Source organism: Zeus faber (genome assembly GCF_960531495.2).
Source record: "Zeus faber genome assembly, chromosome: 5".
In the NCBI taxonomy this organism is placed as follows: domain Eukaryota; kingdom Metazoa; phylum Chordata; class Actinopteri; order Zeiformes; family Zeidae; genus Zeus; species Zeus faber.
The window spans coordinates 27,751,055-27,773,913 of NC_137192.1; the positions used below are offsets into that span (position 1 = coordinate 27,751,055).

The window sequence follows — 22,859 nt, forward strand, 5'->3', positions numbered from 1 at the left end:
ATATTTTCCATAATTCACATAATTTATACAGACATACAAGCCTGGGAGTCCAGACGCAGCTATCAGCATTCAGGCCTCACCGCGTCCCTTAGACATTCCCAAGCCTTGGAGTCCCAGACGCAGCTGTCATTGTTGGCTTCACCTTGACGCAGCTACAGAGAGCGAGAACAACATTCGTCACATAGTTCACCAATGACCAGTAATGCCAAACTGACTATACATTGTTTCTGACTTCACACAATAAACCGTTTGACTCAGAAAGCTGCTCCTTAGCACATCTCTGATCCAACCCTTGTACAAGTAAAACCAACGTCTGTCTGCTTCTTTATTTAAGACCACCGATTGACAAACGGCAGATTGAAGCGACCCTTTAATTTCTGTAACATTATGGAACAGGATGGAGCTTCATCCAGGGTGACCATCAATGATGGAGCGCAATCAATAAAACCCTCTTTAAAAGGACCGTCCTTCGGTGGGACTCCAGGGCACTGCCTCGATCTACGTTCCTGATTAGAGGGTAAGACAGATGTTGTATGGTGGGAAAGAAGGTTTCTAATTAAAAAATTAAATTTTTGTTTAAATTTAAAATCAGTTCTTAAATCAGGATTATTTTATGATACAGGTTTTCTTTTTATTATTATTATTATAATTGTATTTTTATTTTTTCTCTCTAAAGTGAAAGTTTTGGTTATTTTATTCTCAAATTGTCAACCAAGGTTCAGATGAAACTTGGAAATATACTGATGACTGTATAAAATATAAAAATAAAATAAAATAAAAATAAATAAAAAATCAAGTAAAATAAAAAGCCAAAGTCCGCGAAATAGAACTATAGACAGCTTTGGAAGCTGCAGTGAAATCGCCCTCAAGGGTCTTATAGACGTACAGCCTTCACAGGTCTTATAGGCGTACAGAGTGCAGTCCGGGACTGGTGACTGAATTTTACCATGGGTACCAGGAATAGTAAAGCGCTACAAAAGGTTCAATTAGTTAGGGAATCAAAAGAATCCTCTAAGCTTTAGTCTAAATCAGCTACAGCAGCTGAAAGTTAATTTACAAAACAGAGAAAAACACGAGAAGCTACAAGGCCGATTGGTGGGCTTTTGAAGCGAGTAGAGGAAGCTAAAAAGAGAGAATAGGAAAAAGATAGGAAGCAGGGAGAGGGAAAGGGACAGAGAGACGCGGATCGGGGAAAGAGACAGGGTAAGCCAACAGCTCCACCATCGTATAATGCTAATCAATGTAATGTATTGTAATTCACCAAACAACTCAAAGAAAACAATAGCAAATCAAAGTAATATGTCTTGCTAAAAATATCTAGTGTAGAGTACAGGATATTCATCAATAATACAGGTTACATTGTAATAAACAAACTCCAATATTATAAAAACATTCAGGACACATGTATGTATTGAACTGTTGCTTTTTTAACGCCATCAGCTTTTAATGATATTTCACTCGACACCCCTGATCATGATGTCCTCATTCAGGGTCTGCCGTCCATTTTCATCCTCCATTTTCGGGTGTCCATGTTTGAGTGTTCAAGTCCATCAGGGTATTAGGATCTCTGGACTGGTCCTGAAAGAAAGAATCACCAGCCAGTATCTTGCACAAACATCAAATACAGTATAATAATTTCACTTTTGCATTATACTTCAACATTATTCCAATATATGATTAACCAATTCAGACCTGTGTGCTGACAGATTTTAAAAATGCGATTATTCAGCACACCATTCATTTTTTCACAAACACCTTGGCTTTGCAGATGATAAGCTCCTAAACATAGTTTAATTCCCAATTTCTGCAGAATTCATTTTACTGTTCTATCGACAAACTCTTTCCCATTTTCTGAGGATATGCGATCTGGAAGTCCCCACCTGCTTATGACCTAATGACACAAGAACTTGGCTTGGCAACTGACTGAGCATCTTTACACTTGGTTGGACATGGCTCAGGCCACCGTGAAAATCTATCCACGACGACTAACATGTATCTTTTGCCTCCTATTGGTCTTATCATGTCAACAAAATCCACAAACTACTCACGCATAGGACCTGTTGGAGTTGTCAATGTGACCGGGTGGACTCATCACACCCCTCCGAACATTGTTCTTAAGACAGATTGTACATCTGCCTATGACATAATCAATTTGCTCAAGCAAGTACGGTGCCCAAAAACCATACTGTTTCGTGATTTTTCTCCTTACCTACCCCCTTGCAACATGGGCTAACCCATGTGCTTTCTGAATCATCAGACCTAGTAGGCCTGGGGGTGCTACCATCAGTCCTTCATGATTTCTCCACAGACCAGTAGAATCTTGTGTGGCTCCTCGGTCCAACCATTATTGTTTATCTATGGCTGACGCCGTTTCTTTCATTGAGATCACATCTCTGAGCGTGATTTTATCTTCCAAGTCCACTTCATGTGTGACCAGAAGAACCTTGTCTGCTTTGTTTGCTCCTGTTACTGCTTTTGCAGCCTCATCAGCTGCTTTGTTACCTTGTGTGACCCTTGACGTGTCCATTTTGTGTGCTGCACACTTAGCTACAGCTATTTCCTTTGGTTTCATCATTGCATGCAACAATTTCATTATCTGGGCATGATGCTGTATTGGAGAACCATCAGTTTTCTTAAATCCTTGATTTTTCCACACCAATCCAAATAAATGACACACATTATGTGCATATGCAGAATCTGTATATATTGTCACTCGCTTGCCTTCGGCCAATAGACAAGCTTCAGACAGGCCCACAAGCTCAGTAAGCTGTGCAGAGCAGGTTGTGGTATTACTTCTGCTTTCTCAACGATAAATTCAGTTCCCTGGGCTTTGACTACTGCGTAACCAGCACTCAATGTGTCTCCTATTCGATAGCATGATAGCCGCAGTGCATTATCTACCTACAATACCTTCTGTTCTGCGCATCTATTAACCTTCTCTTTGGCCTTCTTCTCCTCATTCTTCTTATCCACCAACTGTATTTGGTTGAGTTTCTGAGAGTCTCCTGGTCCCGTTCCTTCTGGTCATGCTCCTTTTTCCGAAATAGCTCCACTTGATGCGCTATGTGGTCCGTATAAACACCTTTGGTCATGCTTCCAAGACCAACCACTTCTGCCAATTTGCTGCTCACTTGTAGAGGCAGCCCCTTCTGTATTTTGGCTCAGAGAATTGATTTCTCCGTTTGATTCAAATCTGGATCATTTCCTGTGACATTTCTCCATATTTGATGAGTTCTTGACACATAAGCTCTTGGATTTTCCTGTGGGCCCAATGTCTCAATAAAGATGTTGTCCGGATGTACGTTTGTTGGAAATGCATCTTTCGATGCTCTCCACATCCGACCTCTACTTGCAGCAAACAATTGTGGATCTTACACCGCAGTTGCCACGTATCTGTTAAGGCCTGCCGGATCTCTTCCATAGCTGGGACTCCAATGAGGCTAGCCAAAAGTCTCTTGATATCTCCCATGGCAGGCTGTGTTCCCACCAAAACCTTTTCCAGCTTTGAGATCCACGGATGTGCTCCATCTTAAAGAGTGGGTAACTTTTCAAGAATGTTAGACATGTCTGTATTCTGCCAAGGCTTGTATTCTAAATGTTGTCCTCGAATTATCACTGGACACATTTTGTCAGGTCTCTTTCCTTTTTTTTGGACGTAGTCCATACCTCAAAGTGTCTGGCTTTTGAGGCTTTTTCTTCTGTAGTTTCTTCTCCGTTATTTGCAGTTCTTGTAATCGTTTTTCCAATGCTTGTCGAACTTCGGGACAGGTGGAGTCACTTATGTCCTCGAGGCATCCGTCTATGCTCCTCTCAATCTCGCTTAAAACCATGCGTCTGACATCTCCTACACCAGTGCTGGCTGCTAACAGTTGAAAACAGGAAGGACCTTCTTTCTCAGATTCTTCATTGCTTTCACCCTGTTCACTCTCATGCGTTTTCGTCCTTTCCTGGTGCCTTTTTCCTCAATGGTCGATCTCCTTTTTTCTCCACTTTAGCCAACATCCGTTCGACTGCTGGGTCATATCCTCCAATAGCTTCGTCAGAGGCACTCCCAATCTCTTCTCCTATTTCCAGACTTCTGACTCGTTGTCTGCTTCCCAAACGGTTCCTTCTCTTGGTACTGTTGGAGCTCGGATACATCTTGATGGTTGTTTAAGCCTTGCCCATCTATATTATTTACTCATCTTCATCTTTGAAGAGATAGTTGCCCTCCTGTGTAATCACTGGGAGCTGGGGATAAACATCAGTGAACTTCACCTCCTTCTCATAAGGCGGGGGCTTCTTTACAGATGCTGTATGTGAGAAGGGTGCGGTAATCTTCTCCATCAATTTTTCTGTTTCCTTTTCATTTTTCTTTATTTCTTGTCTACTTTGTTCTCTTTTTTCCTTTGCAACTTCAAACCATGTCTGTCCCTCCTTTACGAACAGCTGCAGAATGCCAAGTTCTGTTTGTCTTTTTCCCTTGCATCTCTTTCCTTTCTTGCCTTTCTTTTGATTTACTTTATATGTGGACACAAGTATTCATTTTTGACATCCTAATGACCCTCTTTTTTTTTTTTATTGTAAATCGAATCAAATTATTTTAGAAATGTGTTTATAAAGCCCTGTGTAATCACACTCAACCAAAAACATCTGAATTTGCCAACCCCAAAGGAGACCAATCGCTTCCCACTTCCCACTTCCCACAAGTGAAAGCCAATTCACTTGTTCACCATCTGATGCATCTGATCACACTGATTTATGTTAAATTATCAAAATTATATCAATATTCACTCTCAAAACAGCCTAGATAAACCACACTCAGATAATGAAACCAATATTCACAGCATTCAACAGTATTTAAATCAAATCAGCTTTTCCACAAGTGATCAATCAAATCAATAATACTCCATTAGTTAGGCAAATGCCTTAAGTAGTCAGTCCGTTGCCAAGTCTCCCCGTAAATAATTGCAAATGCAATGTATGCAATTCACTACTGTAAGCCTATATGTGAAAACAAGCTAAACGCGTTTATTATAACTAAATGTAAAGACACATAGGTAAATGCAGGTGAGGTCTGTTGAAAGAGTTTGTGGATAAAACCGTACTTGACTTTAACTGGTTTAGCTGGATTCAGGATTCCAGAACGTTGTCATCCACAAGCCTCAGTGTCTGTGAAGATCGGGCAGATGTCTTGTCATCTGCCCTTTGGATGATACAATTCAGACTCATTCCATCTTCTCTGTCTTTCCCCCAGCTTTCACTCAGCATAGTAAAGGAGAGGAAGAAAGAAAAAGGAAAAAGAACAACAGAAGAGTTCAATGTCTTAGGCTCACTAAATTCTCACTCTAAATTTTTATACACACTGTTATACAATTCAGTGAGACATGCATTATCAGCTTTTTATTTCTTGCGCATTTGAAATAAAGCAATGTTTAGTGTTATTCATGCAATGCATTTAAAGTTTAAAGAGTATGTTAGTCAATCTGATATCACCTTTAATTAATTATTTTTATTCTATTTATCTATTTATTTTTATTTTATTTTATTATTTTTATTCTATTTATCTATTTAACTTAATTTAATTTTTTTATTTTTTCTTCTATCATACTGAGAGAAAAGAGTAGAGGGGGGGCTCAACACAGCCCCTCTTGTCAGGAGGAGTTAACTAAGTTCCATTCTGTATGAAGCACCACGCCTTGCTCCACATCTTAAATTTAGCGAAGACTTCCAGTATGGACTGGTTGTCAGCAAGTGAACATCCTTTTTAGCTCCCGTAGGAACAGCCCAGCTCAATGCAGTTACGCACAGTCATAAATCATAGCTGGTTTTTTTCTCACTCAGCAGCCGAAACACAAAACGTCTTTTCTTGCATCAAAAACCAGTGTTTCCATCTATTTCGACAAGACTATCTGCTCTTTTAACCAGACTGGACTCACAGAAATCACCGCCACACACACCCCAAGCATAAAAAGAAAAAGAAAAAACCGACACACTAATCAAACAATTCAGAACAGGTGTGCTACCTGTTCTTAGATCTCCACATAGTGTTTAAACTAGAATTGATTTAAAAATTTTTGCTCCTTAAAAATAAACCAAGAAATGGCCTTGCACCTCAGTATATAAAATAAATGCTAATTATACACAAACCAGGAAGAACTCTCAGGTCCACAGTCAGTGGTCTTTTAACTATGCCCCCGTTGTGCCAAAAGAGTCAAATAAGTTTGTGAGTTTTTTGTGGCATGTGTCCAGGTCAGAGGAACACAAGGCAATATCATTGGTCTCTAGCTATAGTGGTACAATTCTTAGAATATAATGAGTACAGGCCATAGTTTTTGCTTTGTTCTTTTATTCCATTTTTTTTATTTAGCGCTAAATAATTCTGTATTCGGTATTGTCTAATCTATATTTCTCCTTCCAACCGAGAGTGCAGAGCCAACTGTTATCTGCTCACTGGCACCATTCACAGTTAGTTTTATCAACAATCTCCCAGCAGTGGAATTGTCACAGAAAACAAAAGCCCCCACCTTTTCAGTACCAGCCAAACATACAGTAAAAATGCAGATACAGTGGCAATATTCCTGTGCAGAGAATAGAATCTGTGTTAAGTGTTGTATGAATTATTGTTGTGTTTTAAAATTTCAAAGTTCAAAGTGTTTTATTTGTCAAGTGTACAGTACAACACAAAGTCATTCAGTACAATGAAATTCTTGGGGCATGACAGGCAACAACTAGGTAGTGGGCATTAAAAGTTAAAATAACAAGGCAAATATATTTATTATTATATATTATATTATATCTTTTTTTTTTTTTTTTTTTAATAAGAAAATAATACTAAAACGGTAACTAAAAACTTGACATTGTAGCAGTTCCAACAGAAATAGGTCAGTCTATTGCACAAGATATAGATATAAATATAAAGTGATGGAGTTATATGTACATGTAGTTGTGGTGATGTACATTTAATTTACATCGGTCACTACAGATGTTGCAGGTTGAGAAGCCTGATTGCCTGAGGGTAAAAACTATTCGTGAGTCTAGTAGTCCGTGCCCGGATGCTCCAGTAACATTTACCAGATGGCAGCAGCGTGAACACCGAGGAACTTGAAACAGACTCTCTCCACTTCAACTCCGTCGATGTGGATGGGGGCGTGCCTCCCCCCCTTTGTCTTTTCCTGTAGTCCACGATCATCTCTTTAGTCTTGCAGACGTTGAGAGAGAGATTGTTATCGTGGCACCATGTTGCAAAAACGCTGACCTTCTCTCTGTAGGAGGACTCATCGTTGTTGGAGATGAGACCCCGGGATGGTGGTGTCGTCCGCAAACTTAAGGATGGTGTTGGTGCTGCGCGTGGCCACACAGTCATCTGTGAACAGGGCATACAGGAGGGGACTGAGTACGCAGCACTGCAGGACTCAGGGTCAGTACAGAGGGGGAGAGGTTTCCCATTCTCACCACCTGGGGTCTGTCTGTCAAGAAATCCAGGCTCCAGTTACAGAGGGAGGTGTTAAGACCCAGGATCCTAAGCTTGGGAACAAGCTTAGCAGGCACAATTGTGTTGAATGTTGAGCTGTAATCTACAAACAGCATCCTCACATATGTGTTGCTCTTGTCCAGGTCAGAGAGGCTTGTGTGCACTGCGAGGGTGATGCTGTAGATCTGTTCAGGGGATATGCAAATTGAAGAATGCAAGTCATTCAGGCAGGTGATGGGTTGTTTCTTCGGTACAGGGACAATGGTTGTCTGTTTGAAGCAGGTGGGGACTGTAGACTGGATCAGGGAGACGTTTAATACGGAGGTGAATACCTCCGCCAGCTGGTCGCCACACACTCGGAGGACATGGCCTGGAATGCCATCAGGCCCTGGAGACTTCTGAGGGTTTACTCTGAGGGTGTGGGAATGTGGATTATTTGATCGCCAACAATCCCCAAGAGCAACATCACTCATACAGTATATTGTTTTATAGTGTCCGACGAATGCCAGGATTTGGGAATATTTCTGGCTTGAAAACGGTCTAAATTTCGATCCAGTACTGTGTTGAAGTCTCCTCCCAATATGATAATTGATTCAGAGAATTCTAAAAGTTTTGAAAATATATTGTTAAAGAAATTTGGGTCATCCTCATTGGGGCCATAAATATTAGCTATGGTTAATTTGATGTTAGCTAAAATCTCATTAATCATTAACAAACACCCTTCTGGGTCTGATACTGTAGTTTTATTTTGATATGGGATACCTTTATTGATCAATATAGATGCACCTCTTTTTTTTTAGTTGTATGATGCGGAAAACATTTAATTAACCCATTTAGCTTTGAGTTTGAGGTGCTCAGATGCAGTGAGGTGGGTTCTTGTAGTAGTCAGAAGCTGGGGTTCATCTTGGTGAGGTGAGTTAGGATTTTGCTACGTTCAGCAGGTGTGCCCAAGCCTCTCACATTCCAACTAACAAACTTAATGGGTGTCATTGAAGCTAGTTAGGAGGTGATGGCACAGTGCATCAAAGGCAATAGGTATACTACCGTTCCCATGCTTTCCCATAGATAAGTCTGGGGTTTCCTCCTTTATATTCCTTTTCACTGCCATAGTATTGTAGGAAGTTTGTAGGGATACATAACTACACATACAAATGACAAGTAAACAAAGATAAACACAGAACATTGCCGGATTAGACATACATAAAGTGAAAGACATTATAGAGTGAGAGTGATAGTAGGAGAGTATGGAGAGAGGGATTAGGGAGGTGAGATGATAAGAGAAGTATGGAGGGGGAATTAGGAAGGTGAGATGAGAGTGAGCGATATTTTAAATCCTGACATAGATAGCATTCCTACATCTTGCAGTATATTATAACCAGAATTACAAGAATACATACATTATGATCAGAATAACACAGGTGTGGTGGAGGAGTCTCGGTATACAGACCGTCTATATATAATTTGTCAACAACCATCGATACGCGTTTACCCTTCTGCCGGTTCTCCTTCAGGACAGGATATAGCACCTTCCGGCATCGTTGATCTCCCGGGGAATTGATCGTTAATGCCCAGCGCTGTTCCTTTCAGCTCCTGTCCTTTGTTTTTTACCAGCTCCTTGTGCCTGAAGTGTTCAAACTTAGCAATGATGGAGCGGGGACGGTTCCCCACGTGGTCTCCCAGTCGATGAACTCGGTGAAAGGTGATCTGCTTCACGGTGTCCGTCGGGAGTTTCAGGGCGGTGTGGAGAGAGTCTTTCACTATATATTCTGGGGACTCGGTGTTGTCCCAGAAAAGATGAGGTCGTCCCGCATACGCCTGGAATGAATATCCAGGATGGTCTCTTTCATTATTTTATTTTATTATTTTACAACTTCCATCTCCGCTGTGAGATGCTTTGCAGAGGTTTTTAGATCCGCGTTGTCTTTTTGCATCTCGCTGACCATGCGGTGCAGGAAATCAAGACTGGCTTTCATCTCGGTAATGTCTCGGGGAAGTGGACCGAGCATGTCCAGCTTCTTGTTAATCTCCTCCAAGACATTAACCTCTACGGCACCCGGTATGAGATTGTGTCCGTTGCTGAGTCGTCTTCTTCCTTTCCGCGGGATTATTGCAGTCCTGGTCGTCTTGTGTTTAAAAAAAAATCGATATAATCCAAAATTCAAAGATCAAAGTGTACTTTATTGTCAATCGTACCATGCGACACGTAATTACACAGAGGATCAAAATTGTGTTTCCCCATACTCCAAATGTGCAAGTAATATTTGTAACACACAACATATAACATGAAAGTGCAAAAAGACAACAACAATAGACACAACAACACAACAAGACTAAGGTTAGTCTTAATATACTCAAGAAGTCAAATGAGGTATATTATTAAGGTAATAAGGTGCAGTACAAAGCTAGCAGCAAGAGGATACATATGTATACCAAGGTCCTCCACTTTGGTTTTGCGCGGTCTTCCCCTTTTTTTTATATATATATATAAATGTTATTTCCAATTCGCTTTGTTATTTTGTCTGGTGGGGCTACCGGTGCGTTAGTTAGTGTAGTAGGGCGGCGCCCTGTTGGGTCTCAGCTCACTACTCACTTCCGCTTCCGTCTTCTCGTGAGATCACAGCATGCTCCCCCACCACAGCATGCTCCCCCGCCTACGTGCTGTGTTCCATCCCCCGCCTACTTGCTGTGTTCCAGATAATGGGGCCCTATAACCTACGACCCCACAACCAATGGAGTACACATGGCCACATCGCCATACGTCTGGGACTGCATGATACACTGCACAATGGCAACTGAAAAATAACACAATCTGTAAACCCCCCCGGTGTCTATATAGATGCCTTCGGAGTTCCAAGGGGGGTCCCCTCACAAATTTGAGGCACAAAACCAAATTTAGGTGGATTTGTGTCTATATTTTGTCCCTGGTGAACAACTGACAAAAATGTAGATTGGGTGAACTACATCAATTCTGATCAACGATTTGCCAATTACATGATTCAATTATTTCAGGCCTTCAGTGAGCAGCTGGACGCAACTTCCCGAGTGGCCTGGCGAAATCGTTTGGCCCTAGACATGATCCTAGCCAAACAGCAAGGCGTATGTGGTATGTTTGGTGTGAAATGTTGTATGTGCTCCCTAACAGCACAGCCCCAGAAAGAAAATTCACAATTGCATTGGCCTAACTTCAAAACCTCAGGAAAGAGTTAAAGGACAATGCCGTCCATGGGCAGTGGAATACCGCCTGGCTGGACAAAATGTTCGGCAAATGGGGAGTCCTACTATCCAAAGCCGGTGTTATGCTCATTATTTGTTTTATTCTGATGTTCAGCGGCTTTTGTGTGGTTTTGTATGTGTTTTTTATTTTGTTATGCATTTCTGCATTTCATTGTTATTCGTTTTATTCTGTGTTTCTTTGGAGCCTCTTTTATTCAGTACCTTATGTGGAGATGTTCAATCTCCAAGGGGGTGGAGTGATGGTGAGTCTCAGAATGGTTGAACAAAGAATTCCTTCACAGAGCTTGTTAGGAGCTTTGAACATCTGGATTCAGCAAAGATAAGGTCTTATCATAAGGAGCCCCTCTCACTAGGCGCATGTACCTGCCCTTCAGAATATATGACCAGCTTGCTCCGATCATCCTTGCTATGTTTTTGAAGCTGTGGGGTTGCAGCAAATGGCATTTTTGGCGCAACCTGAATTTTCCTCTTTGCTTCCCTCCTTAGGTACACCCTCACCCCTGGCCGAGCTGGAAATGGAGATCTGGCTGTGGGCTGCGGTCCATGGTCCCTCTATGAGACAAGTCCACTATAAGCATGGAGCTCCTCTGAGTTAGCTGTAAAGGTGGTGAAGAACTCAACACTCCACCAGATGACCCTTGGACCCCATGCCCCTCCAGTCCGATCCCCCTCTAGCCTGGACCTCCCCACCTTGTTATTTGGTCACCTTTTTCATTTGCCCCTCCACCAAAAGGACTTCCTGGGTTTTACCAGACGTCAAGAACTAGGATTTTTCTGATAACCATGTACAACGTGTTATTTGTTGACATACCGTTTATTTCTCGTGCAACAATCATTTGTTATATTGCATTTGTTCCCGCTTTATTCTTAGTATACATTTACATGTCCCTATTGTTGTTGGTTTGGTTTGAGGTTTCTTTCTCTCTTGCTTTTGTTTTGTTTTTTTAACTTTGGTTTCATGTTTTGATGTTGGTTGTTGGTTTGTTTTCTGTTGTGATGTGCTTTACGTATATATTTTGTTCCCTGTGTGTGTTTCATTTTCAGCATTCTATTTTGATGTTTTATATTTCATGTTTTAGAATTTACATTTTACATAGTTTTTTTATTATTCTTCTGTTTTTATGATTAAAAGGGTGGAATGTAACAATATATCTACAGTATCTATGTAATCACATAAACATATATGCACATACATAATAAAGAACACAACCTCATATTGCCTCAGTCACATACCTTTATTTCAGGACACAGGGTTAATTCTTTCACATACCTTTCAGGTTGTGTTCCACCTTTGATTCCTGCCATAAAGTTTGCCCTATCCGCCTGCTATAAAGTTTGCCTTATCTTGAGCACCTGCGCATCTGTGATGTCGAACTGACCATATATTCTCTGACTCCCTGAAAATTAACTGTTCGACTCAGAGAGTTGCTCGAGAGCACATCTTTGATCTAACCCTTGTACAATTCAAAACCAGTATCTGTCTGCCTCTATAGTATATAAAACCACCGATTGACAAACTGCAGATTAAAGCGACCCTTTCATTTCTGTAACAATTGCTTAATTTAATATTAATTTGTTCTAGACTAGGAATCCTAAACTTAAGTCATGAAGGACTAGTCGGCTCCATCTGTCTGGTCTTGGTGCTTGTTATAGTCTAGACAATCCGGGAGGCCCACATCGATAAATCCAAAGGTTTAAATTAAGTCCTCTGAGAACTAGATTAGCTCTAACCTTCCGTCTGGAAATACATTTTTTTTAATCAAGACTAGGGCAAGTCTGAGACTGTTTTAACCGTGGCTGAGAACGGCTGTCTCAGTCAATTCAGATTTAAAGTGTGATTAAGTCTGATATTAGGTTGAATCTGTGTCTGCTAAACCATACCCTAGTTGCACATATAGATTTTTTGACAAATTCTCAACCTTAATGATTTCTGTTTTTATCTTATTTTGTCTTATCTTAATAGGAACCAGGCTGTTGTAGCTTGTGGCTGTTTGTGTTTGTAATAATCATCAGAAAATTCGATAAACAGTATTTCAAGTTCTCTGTCGACCTCTATAGGCCTCAACCTGCCGTTCAACGATGCTCCGGTTGGAGTTGTTTTAATGAACAAATGTGATCAAACAATACATACATAATATGATTCTATATCTATATAATCAAGTTGTTGTACATAATGAGAATTGCTGCCAACTTTTCGGTTTCACCATGTGATGTACACATTGATGATTTGTTAAATGTTTCACTTAATTAGTGACTATGGTTTAACTTCTAAATTATCGATATTACAAGTATGAATTCTATTCACAAACTGAGATGATAGAAAACTAATTCGATCCCCAGTTAGTTCTGCTGAAATATTCTGATATATACCATGGCACTAATATTAAATTAGGACTTTTCTTAGGAAGGGTTCCCAAAGACTGTGGATGGGTAGCCATGGTAACGTTACACATCAGGTCCTTGGCCAGGTAAGTCCTAAAGGTCTTGTCTCGCAGGCCGTAGATGATGGGGCTGATGAATCGTGGAAGAACCTGTATAATGATGTAGCAAGCAAAGAGTGAGTCGGTGTAGTTTTCAGGGAACAAGAACCCAAGAAACTGCTTCAACAGCGGAGCCACGTATCCAGACATGCACAGTAGCAGCTGGATCCCGTGCAGCAGGACCGTGTTCATGGCCTTCTTGGCGTTCTTGGCATTGGTGTTGGCCACCCGGGCGGCGATCATGATGCAGAAGTAGGCATAAAAGGTGGTGAGCCAAACGACAGCCAAGAAGACTGCGTAGGAGGCATCCCTCTTATTGATGAGGTGCGGATTCCGAAACATCGTGTCCGGTAGGCAGAAGATCCGCGAGTGGAAGAAGTCCAGCGGTTCGATGGCCAGAGTGATGAAGAGGTCGGGCAGCACAGACACTGCACTGGTGGCCCAGATCAGCCCCACCAGCAGGTAGATGCGTTGCACGGTGCAGATCTGGGCGTGGCGCAGCGGGAGGCACACGGCCACATAGCACTCGGCCACCATGCAGACCAGGTTGAGCGGGGTGTTCCCGGTGGTGAAGAGCGCCAGCAGGATGAAGAAGCAACACAGGGACACGTTGAGTCTGCGCAGTGTGTAGCTGAAAATGAAGAGGGCGATGGTAACCGTCAGCTGGATCATGTCGTTGACCACCAGGTGGATGAAGAGGATGTAGCGAGGGTTGGTTTTGAAGATCTGAAGGGAATGACGGGATGGAGAAGGGTGCAGGGGTTGAGAGATGAATGGAGGATCAATGCAAGGCCGTAGAGGAGAGACAACTGCAGACATGGATGAGCCCCATTTTTCTTTGGAAAAAAAAAGCATAGTATGACCTCTCGAAGAAAAAGTTAGTGTTGTCATATCCTATAATACAGTAAGCGTACCTAGATAGACTAAATATTCCCGCACTGAATTTATAAAATATTAAATCTAGCTCTCTAGCTTCTCTACACCAATCACCCACAACATTAAAACATTAAAACGGGTAATGTGGATAACATTGATCATCTGGTTCCAATGGCACCTGTCAAGGGGTGGGATATATTGTATTAGACAGCAAGTGAACAGTCAGTTCTTGAAGTTGATGTGATGGAAGCAGGAAAAATGGACAAGGATCTGAGCCACTTTGACAAGGACCAAATTGTGATGGCTTGACGACTGGGTTAGAGCATCTCCAACACGACAGGTCTTGTGGGGTGTTCCCATTATGCAGTGGTTACTACCTACCAAATGTGTCCAGGGAAGGAAAACCAGTGAACCGGTGACACGGTCATGGGCGCCCATGGGCTCATCACTGCTTGTGGGGAGAGAAGGCTAGTCCGTCTGGCCTGATCCCACAGGTGAGCTACTTTAGCAAAAAATTGTGAAAGAGTTAATGCTGCTATGATTGAATGGTGTCAGAACACACAGTGCATGGGGCTGCATAGCCACAAACCTGTCAGAGTGCCCATACTGACCCCTGTCCACCGCGGAAAGTGCCGACAACGGGCATGTGGCCGTCAGAACCACCTTCTTTCATTGCTGACCATGGAGCAATGGAAGAAGGTGGCCTGGTCTGATGGATCACGTTTTCTTCTGGGTTGGTGTCCGATCCGATGGAGCACCTGTGGGATGTGCTGGAACAACAAGCCTGATCCAAGGAGGCCCCACCTCGCAACTTCGAGGGCTTGAAGGATCTGCTGCTAACGTCTTGGTGCCAGATACCACAGGAAGCCTTCAGACGCCTTGTGGAGTCCATGCCTCCACGGGTCAGAGCTGTTTTGGCGGCACAAGGGGGACTGATACAATATTATAGATTTTTAGTGGTGGTTTTAATGTTGTGGCTGATCGGGTTGTATCGTAACAATAGTTGAGGTATTTGGGGTTCTTCGGGGAGCAGATGAGGGAAATACAAGCTGTATATATAACACGGATTATAAATAAAAGCCATTGTAGGAAAAACCTTCTGTAAGGGTCAAGTTTATAGAATGTCACAATAAACATATTAGCCTCAGAAAAGGTCCTGAATTTTTAAAATACAAAACATGAATGTTTGTTAATGTTAACGTTTGTTACCAAAAATCCTGGTTTGGCATTTTTCATATTAAAAATCAAGCAGGGGAAGCCCAACCTGGTGCTTGCGGAAGGTGTGGATGAGGTTTGCATTGATGTAGTTGATGGAAATGCCCAAAGCAACGACAAGCACATTCTTGGTCACAGCTTTGGCAAAGGAGTCTCGGTACTGAATCACCAGTGTCACGTTGGCCGAAGAGATGTTCATTGCTGGGAGGTGGATGTCACGCTGAAGCATAAAACAAAAAAAAATGGATTGGTCTACAAGCTGAATGAGGAAGTTATCCAGTGAACATGAGAAATCCAAGTCGGATGGATGGATGGAGGACAAAGAAAGTCCATAAGTTTGTTCTTATCTCACAAATTTACAGTTTTGGACATTAATAAATATTGACGCATGTATGAGAGAGAAATGTTGTTCTTCTTTTTCCTACAAATATAGAATTCAATTAAAGTGATAGTACACGGAGAGGAGAAAAATGTATCTCTAAATCAATCACCAGTTATCAATGTAACAACTTCAATACCAGCATGGAAGGCACTGATATATGAATCCTAAAAATCCAAATAATCCAAAAGATATATATATTCTTTTCAGCTTGCAGTTCAAACTTCTTTAATTGCTTATTCATGTTTCGATTTGTTAAATATTAGGTGAAGAGTCTGCCATCCACCCTTGCAAATCAGCAGATGGCAGATCTGGAAGGGCAACATCCCATTTGAAAATCTGAACTGATTTCAGACCAAAACTTCCCTGCGTCCAACCTCTTCAACATGCTTATTTGCTTCTACTGACGAGGGCAGTTAGCATCATGCCTGGTAATAAAGCCAACCAAAGACACTAAAAATCAAGAAACTCGAACAATGGAATTGTTGCTCAGATTCGACATGACGGTTTAAAGTACGAGACTAAATGTGGATCAATTCATTTCAAGCCTCTGTCATTGTCCCTGTATTACAGCACTGCATTCAGATGTGCTGGAATGATGCTTTGTGGTGAATGGAACAGGACATGTACAGAGAAGGTACTTACCTTTACCTTACCTAGGATAATACAATGACTTGAAGGCCAGCATGAACTAGCAATGTTCTGCAACATCCACTAGAGACTTTTATATGCGGTGGCTGGTGTGACGCCCACACGGGGGCAAGTGGCGTCAGAGTGAGATTCAGAAGTGAAGCCTGCAAAGGTCTGATGTCCTCTAGTGGCTGGTTTCAGAACACTTATCAACCCAACCCAATTGTAAGTAAGTCAATGGAGATCAGAACAGGCATTAAACGACACGCAGGGTCCACGTGGCCGCCGCCCAGCCGACTACACCCCTGCGTTGATCTAGTTGTGCTTGGCCTTTCTCTCCCAGTGCCAGAACTCAAACTCAATACATAGACCATACACCCTTGGGTTTGCAGGATTGGTGGGCTGCGAGCTATGTGGGAAGGGATGTGGCAGGCGGTTGCCATCTTGCCCGTAATGCTCCTGCCCTGGCGTGCTTCATGTCTATCCTGCAACTTTAATACCACTAAGATTAGCTTGGAACACATACACACCCACACATATCTTACTCCAAGCAACACTCCTCCAGACCAGGGTCTGCGGGGCAGGAAGGATGCAAGTGATTTGGGTTTGATATGCTTGGAGGACTCGCTCCCCCACACCTCGCAATTTCAACTGCATAGACAATCACCACACATTGAGTGCTGGGGTTTCCGGGGTGGCGGGGCGTTAGCGGGTTTATATGGGGGTGTGGTTGGCCAGGGGGCATAATGGTGGGCACCCTTCCAGCTCGGTTCAGTTCCTGGCGCCTTGTGCCTGGTATCAGGTGGTTTCTGGCCTGCTGCTTTCCAGGGCCTCTTAGAGGCTGCTCGCCATCGTGAGCGTGGGTGTGGGAGGCGGCTGTCGGCTTGCTCCCACTGCGCCGCTCCTTTGCAGTGGGTCCCCCTGGTGCCGGGGGTTGTGGAGGGCGCACATATCTGGCTGTCTGTGGGGGCGGCTGGTGGTTCTGGCGGGGTGCCAGTCTGTTGGCGTGGGACCAGGCTCTGGGCCTGTGATTGGTGTCTGGCATATGTGGCCCAGGTTCTGCGCCTGCGGGTGTGTCTTTTATGTGTGTGCTTCTGAGGTGTCGGGTTTCCACACGCTCTCTTGGACTGGTTTATGCTTCTTGGGGCCGTGTGGTAAGATGGTTCTTTAAAGAGGGGGATTGGTTGGCGGTTCTTTGTAACATAAAGCTGTGCTCTGGTCATCCCACAGGTCATCCACAGGACGGTGTTATTGCAGCAGTTCTTGATGATTAAAGAATGAATAAAGAGTTGCATTGCAGGTTGAGAAGTTGAACTCCACTTGCAGACTAGCTCTGTCCTAGATGCAATGGTACACATTTGTAGTTTGTACCTTGACCAATGGAGAAGCCTTTATTCAGGGTTTACTTCTACTATTACTACTACTACAGTAGTTGGTCGGCCTCAGCTGGGCTTTCAAAAGACTGCTCCACACATTTCACTTTGCGAAGAGGCTGGCCAGGTTGCTGGTGTGCTTGTCTCTGTCCTTTTTCAGTACCCCGACATACAAGGTCTTCTGCTCAGTAGATGTGTGGAAATTTCTAGATTTTAAGATGCATCGCAATACCGATGTGGACAATTCTGCATCGATGCAGTGACAGAACATAATCGGGGCATTGGAAATATAATTAGGCCTACATGGAGAAAAAAAGAAACAAGACCCTCCCATTAATTTCTAATTAACAGATTTTATTGTGATTAAAATAACAGCCTACACAAAATTGAATTATCTCCATCATGTTAGGCAAGCTCCAGTGATGAGGGAGATCAGGTGCCGGAGCAGCCAATCATGTTTCGCTCCACCCCTGATGATGTCATTTCCTCAATCAATGCAGAAAACAGCAAGTTAGGGAAACAACCGGTACCTCGACTAGGAAGGTGGTGATCCAGCCCACTCCTGAATGTCTTTTGCTCAAAGTTCATTATTTTTTACCATCATTATAACAGGATGAATTATTATAGTATACATTAAATGAGTGCTGTCTTTTTCTGCCTTTTTACTTTTTACAGTGATATAATCCCACAGCACACTACTATTCTGTTGACCACCAAAACATCCTGAAAAATTAGAACTTTGTTTATTATTACTATGGCCTCCTCAATTAAGCAATGCAAGACACTGAAATGATTCGTATGTAGTGAACAAATCTCTTGAATGAGTCAGGAATCACACACCCAAAATTATTACTTTTATACTTATGAACTGAAAATAATTACTGATTGAATGAAAATCCAAGGCAAAAAAGATCCATGTCTTTATTTCATATTAAATGTGACAGATTATTTTGCATTCCACCACAGCAAATAAGTGTGACAGAATGTAATAATTTCAGTCAGAATTCCATTTGCAACTCAGCGCCGAACCGACTCTTCTGACTCTTGTTCATCGGTCAGGAAGTTCTCACTCAGTCACCATGCGTAACACCAACTGAACCAAACAAACCAAGAGGTGAAAAGTCCAATGATTCTTTTCCCTGAGTGACTCGTCAAGAAATCAGTCTCAAACAGTAAACCAAATATGGGGCGGTTTTACAGACAGGGTTTAATCTAAATCAGGACTAAGATAAGCCTATTTAATTTGATCCACAATTCAAAAATGCCTTTCTGAGACATTGCTTAATTTAATATCTAGACTAGGAAGTCCCAGACATAAGCCATGAAGGACTATTCGGGTCCATCTGTCTGGTCTTGGTGCTGTTTTTAGTCCAGATAATCCGGGAGGCCCACATCCATTAATCCAAAGGCTTAAATTAAATTTTTCTGAGAACTAGATTAGCTCTAACCTTCCTTCTGGAAATCTTTTTTTTTTTTTATCAAGACCGTGACTGAGAATGAGCGTCTCAGTCAGTTTTGATTTAAAGTGTAATTTCGTCTGAGATTAGGTTTGATCTGTGTCTGCAAGACCGCCCCAATATATTATGTCATACCCTGGTTGCACGGAGTGATTTTTTGACAAATTCTCAACTTCGAAAATGATTTCTGTTTTTATCTTATTTTATCTTATCTTAAGAGGAACCAGGCTGTTGTAGCTTGTTGCTGATTATAATAATAATCAGAAAATGAGATATTTCAAGTTCTCTGTTGATGCCTGTGAACAAATATGATCAAGCAAGACTTACATAATGATTCTATATCTATATAATTAAATTATTGTACATAATGAGAATTGCTGCCAACTTTTCGGTTTCACCATGTGATGTTCACATTGATGATTTGTTAAATGTTTCATTTAATTTGTGACTATGGTTTAAATTCCAAATTATCGATATCACAAGTATGAAATCTATTCACAAACTGAGATGATAGAAAAATAACTACATCCCCAGTTAGTTCTGCTGAAGTATTCTAATATACAGTACCACGGCACTGATATTAAATTATGACTTTTCTTAGGAGGGGTTCCCAAAGACAGTCTGTGGATGGGTAGCCATGGTAACGTTACACATCAGGTCCTTGGCCAGGTAAGTCCGAAAGGTCTTGTCTCGCAGGCCATAGATGATAGGGCTGATGAATCGTGGAAGAACCTGGATGATGATGTAGCAAGCAAAGAGTGAGTCGGTGTAGTTTTCAGGGAACAAGAACCCAAGAAACTGCTTCAACAGCGGAGCCACGTATGCAGACATGCACAGTAGCAGCTGGATCCCGTGCAGCAGGACCGTGTTCATGGCCTTCTTGGCGTTCTTGGTGTCGGTGTTGGCCGCCCGAGCGGCGATCATGATGCGGAAGTAGGCATACAAGATGGTGAGCCAAACCACAACCAAGAAGACTGTGTAGGAGACTTCCCTCTTCTTGATGAGTTGCGGACTCCGGAACATCGTGTCCGACAAGCAGAAGATTCGCGAGTGGAAGAAGTCCAGCGGTTCGATGGCCAGAGTGATGAAGAGGTCGGGCATCACGGACAACGCACTGGTGGCCCAGATCAGCCCCATCAGCAGGTAGATGCGCTGCACGGTGCAGATCTGGGCGTGGCGGAGCGGGAGGCACACGGCCACGTAGCACTCGGCCACCATGCAGACCAGGTTCAGCGGGGTGTTCTCGGTGGTGAAGAGCGCCAGCAGGATGAAGAAGCAGCACAGGGACACGTTGATTCTGTGCAGGGTGTAGCTGACAACGAAGAGGGCGATGGTAACCGTCAGCTGGATCATGTCGTTGATCACCAGGTGGATGAAGAGGACGTAGCGAGGGTTGGTGTTGAAGAGCTGAAGGGAATGACGGGATGGAGAAGGGTGGAGGGGTGGAGAGATGAATGGAGGATGAATGCAAGGCCCGAGAGGAGACACAACTGCAGACATGGACGAGCCCCATTTTTCTTTGAAAAAAAAAACCATAGCATGAGGTCTGGAAGCATTAAGTTAGTATGTCATATCCTATAATACAGTAAGCATACCTAGATAGACTAAATATTCCAGAACTATAGAATTTATAAAATATAAAATCTTGCTCTCTAGCTTCGCTAGACCAATCAGCTACAACATTAATACCACTGACAGGTGAAGTGAATAACATTGATCATCTGGTTCCAATGGCACCTGTCAAGAGGTGGGACATATGAGACAGCAAGTGAACAGTCAGTTTTTGAAGTTGATGTGCTGGAAGCAGGAAACATGGGCAAGCGAAAGGATCCAAGCCACTTTGACAAGGACCAAATTGTGATGTGAGACAACTGGGTCAGAGAATCTTCAACAGAACAGGTCTTGTGGGGTGTTCCCGGTATGTAGTGTTAGTACCTACCAAAAGTGGTCCAAGGAAGGACAACCGGTGAACTAGTCAGGGTCATGGACGCCCAAGGTTCATTGATGCCCCTGGGGAGCGAAGTCTAGCTCATCTTGTTTAATCCCACAGAAGAGCTCCTGTAGCGAAATTTTGTCAAAGGGTTAATGCTGCTATGATAGAAAGGTGTCAGAACACACAGTGCATCACAGCTTGATGTGTATGGCGCTGCGTAGCCACAGACCAGTCAGAGTGCTCGGCTGACCCCTGTCCACTGCCGAAAGCACCTACGATGTGCACATGAGCATCAGAACCAGACCATGGAGCAATGGAAGAAGGTGGCCTGGTCTGATGAATCATGTTTTCTTCTACATCATGTGGATGGCCAGGTTTAGGGTCCGATCTGATGGAGCATCGGTGGGATGTGCTGGAAGAACAAGCGAGATCCATGGGGGCCCCACCTCACAACTTCCAGGACTTAAAGGATCTGCTGCTGACGTCTTGGTGCCAGATACCACAGGACACCTTCAGAGGTCTTGTGGAGTACATGCCTCGATGGGTCAGAGCTGTTTTGGCGGCACGAGATGTAGCTACACTATATTGGTGGTTATTAGTGTTGGTTTCAATGTTGTGGCTGATCGGGTTACATCGTAACAATAGTTGAGGTATTTGGGGTTCTTCAGGGTGCAGATGAAAGCTACACTATACAAGCTGTGTATATATATCACAACACAGATTCTAAATAAAAGTGGTTGTTGGAAAAATCTTCTGTGAGGATCAAGCTTGTAGAATATCACAACAAACACATTTGCCTCAAACAATCTCCTGAATTATAAAATAATAAACATGAATGTTTGTTAAAGCTTTACCAAAAACCTTGGTTTGGCATTTTTCATATTTAAAATCAAGTGTATTAAAAAGGGAGAGGATAAGGCCTTCTTCCCTCTACACGGGCATGAAGCTGCCGGGGGGGAAGCCCAACCTGGTGCTTGCTGAAGGTGTGGATGAGGTTTGCATTGATGTAGTTGATGGAAATGCCCAAAGCAACGACGATCACGTTCTTGGTCACAGCTTTGGTGAAGGAGTCTTGGTACTGAATCACCAGCGTCACGTTGGCCGAGGAGACGTTCATTGCTGGGAGGTGGATGTCACGCTGAAGCATAAAACACAAAACAGTGAATTTGGTCTACGAGCAGAATAAGGAAGTTATCCAGGGAACGTGAGAAATCTGAGAAATGGGTTCTTATCTCACAATTTTACATTTTTAGATATTAATAAATTCTGACGCATGTATGAAACAGTAATGTTGTTCTTCTTTTTCCCACAAATTTACGATTCAATTAAAGTGATATCAATAGTGCACGGAGAGAAGGAAAATTAATCTCTAAATAAATCAAAACTAGTGTTCGATTTAGAGATTCATTTTCCTTCTCTCCGTGTACTATTGATGTAAAAACGTCAAAACCAGCAGAACTGATATATAAATCCTAAAAATCAAAATAATCCAAAATATATTTTAATACTTTTCAGATTGCAATTTAAAGTTAAACCTGATTCTTTAATTGCTTTTTCATGTTTCCATTTAGTGAAAATTTGGTGTAGAGTTTTCCATCCACCCTTGCAAATCAGCAGATGGCAGATCTGGAAGGGCAACATCATATTTGAAACTCTAAACTGATTTAAGAACAAATCTTCCCTAGATCCAACCTCTTTAAAATGCTCATCTGCTTCTTGTGATGACGGCAGTTAACATGTTAAATGCATCATGGCTGGTAATAAAGCCAACGAAAGATCAAGAAACACAAACAATGGAATTGTTGCTCAGATTCAACATGAGGGTTTAA

The 22,859-nt window shown here is 42.4% G+C and overlaps 2 protein-coding genes across 2 annotated transcripts; both read right to left on the minus strand.

Annotated features, from left to right (window-relative positions):
• Positions 1 to 62: 62 nt before the first annotated feature.
• On the minus strand, positions 63 to 15,457 carry LOC307230656 (odorant receptor 131-2-like; the record flags this gene model as incomplete). The annotated part of the gene is made up of 5 exons (XM_080001094.1): positions 63 to 152; positions 7,576 to 7,638; positions 7,786 to 7,864; positions 13,139 to 13,893; positions 15,308 to 15,457. 5 exons carry the CDS (start codon positions 15,455 to 15,457, stop codon positions 63 to 65), a joined length of 1,137 nt encoding a protein of 378 aa, XP_079857220.1.
• A 4,237-nt stretch (positions 15,458 to 19,694) lies between these two features.
• Positions 19,695 to 22,147, minus strand: LOC307230657 (odorant receptor 131-2-like; the record flags this gene model as incomplete). The annotated part of the gene is made up of 2 exons (XM_080001095.1): positions 19,695 to 20,504; positions 21,998 to 22,147. The coding sequence occupies 2 exons, from the start codon at positions 22,145 to 22,147 to the stop codon at positions 19,695 to 19,697; spliced, it is 960 nt and encodes a 319-aa protein (XP_079857221.1).
• Positions 22,148 to 22,859: the final 712 nt, after the last annotated feature.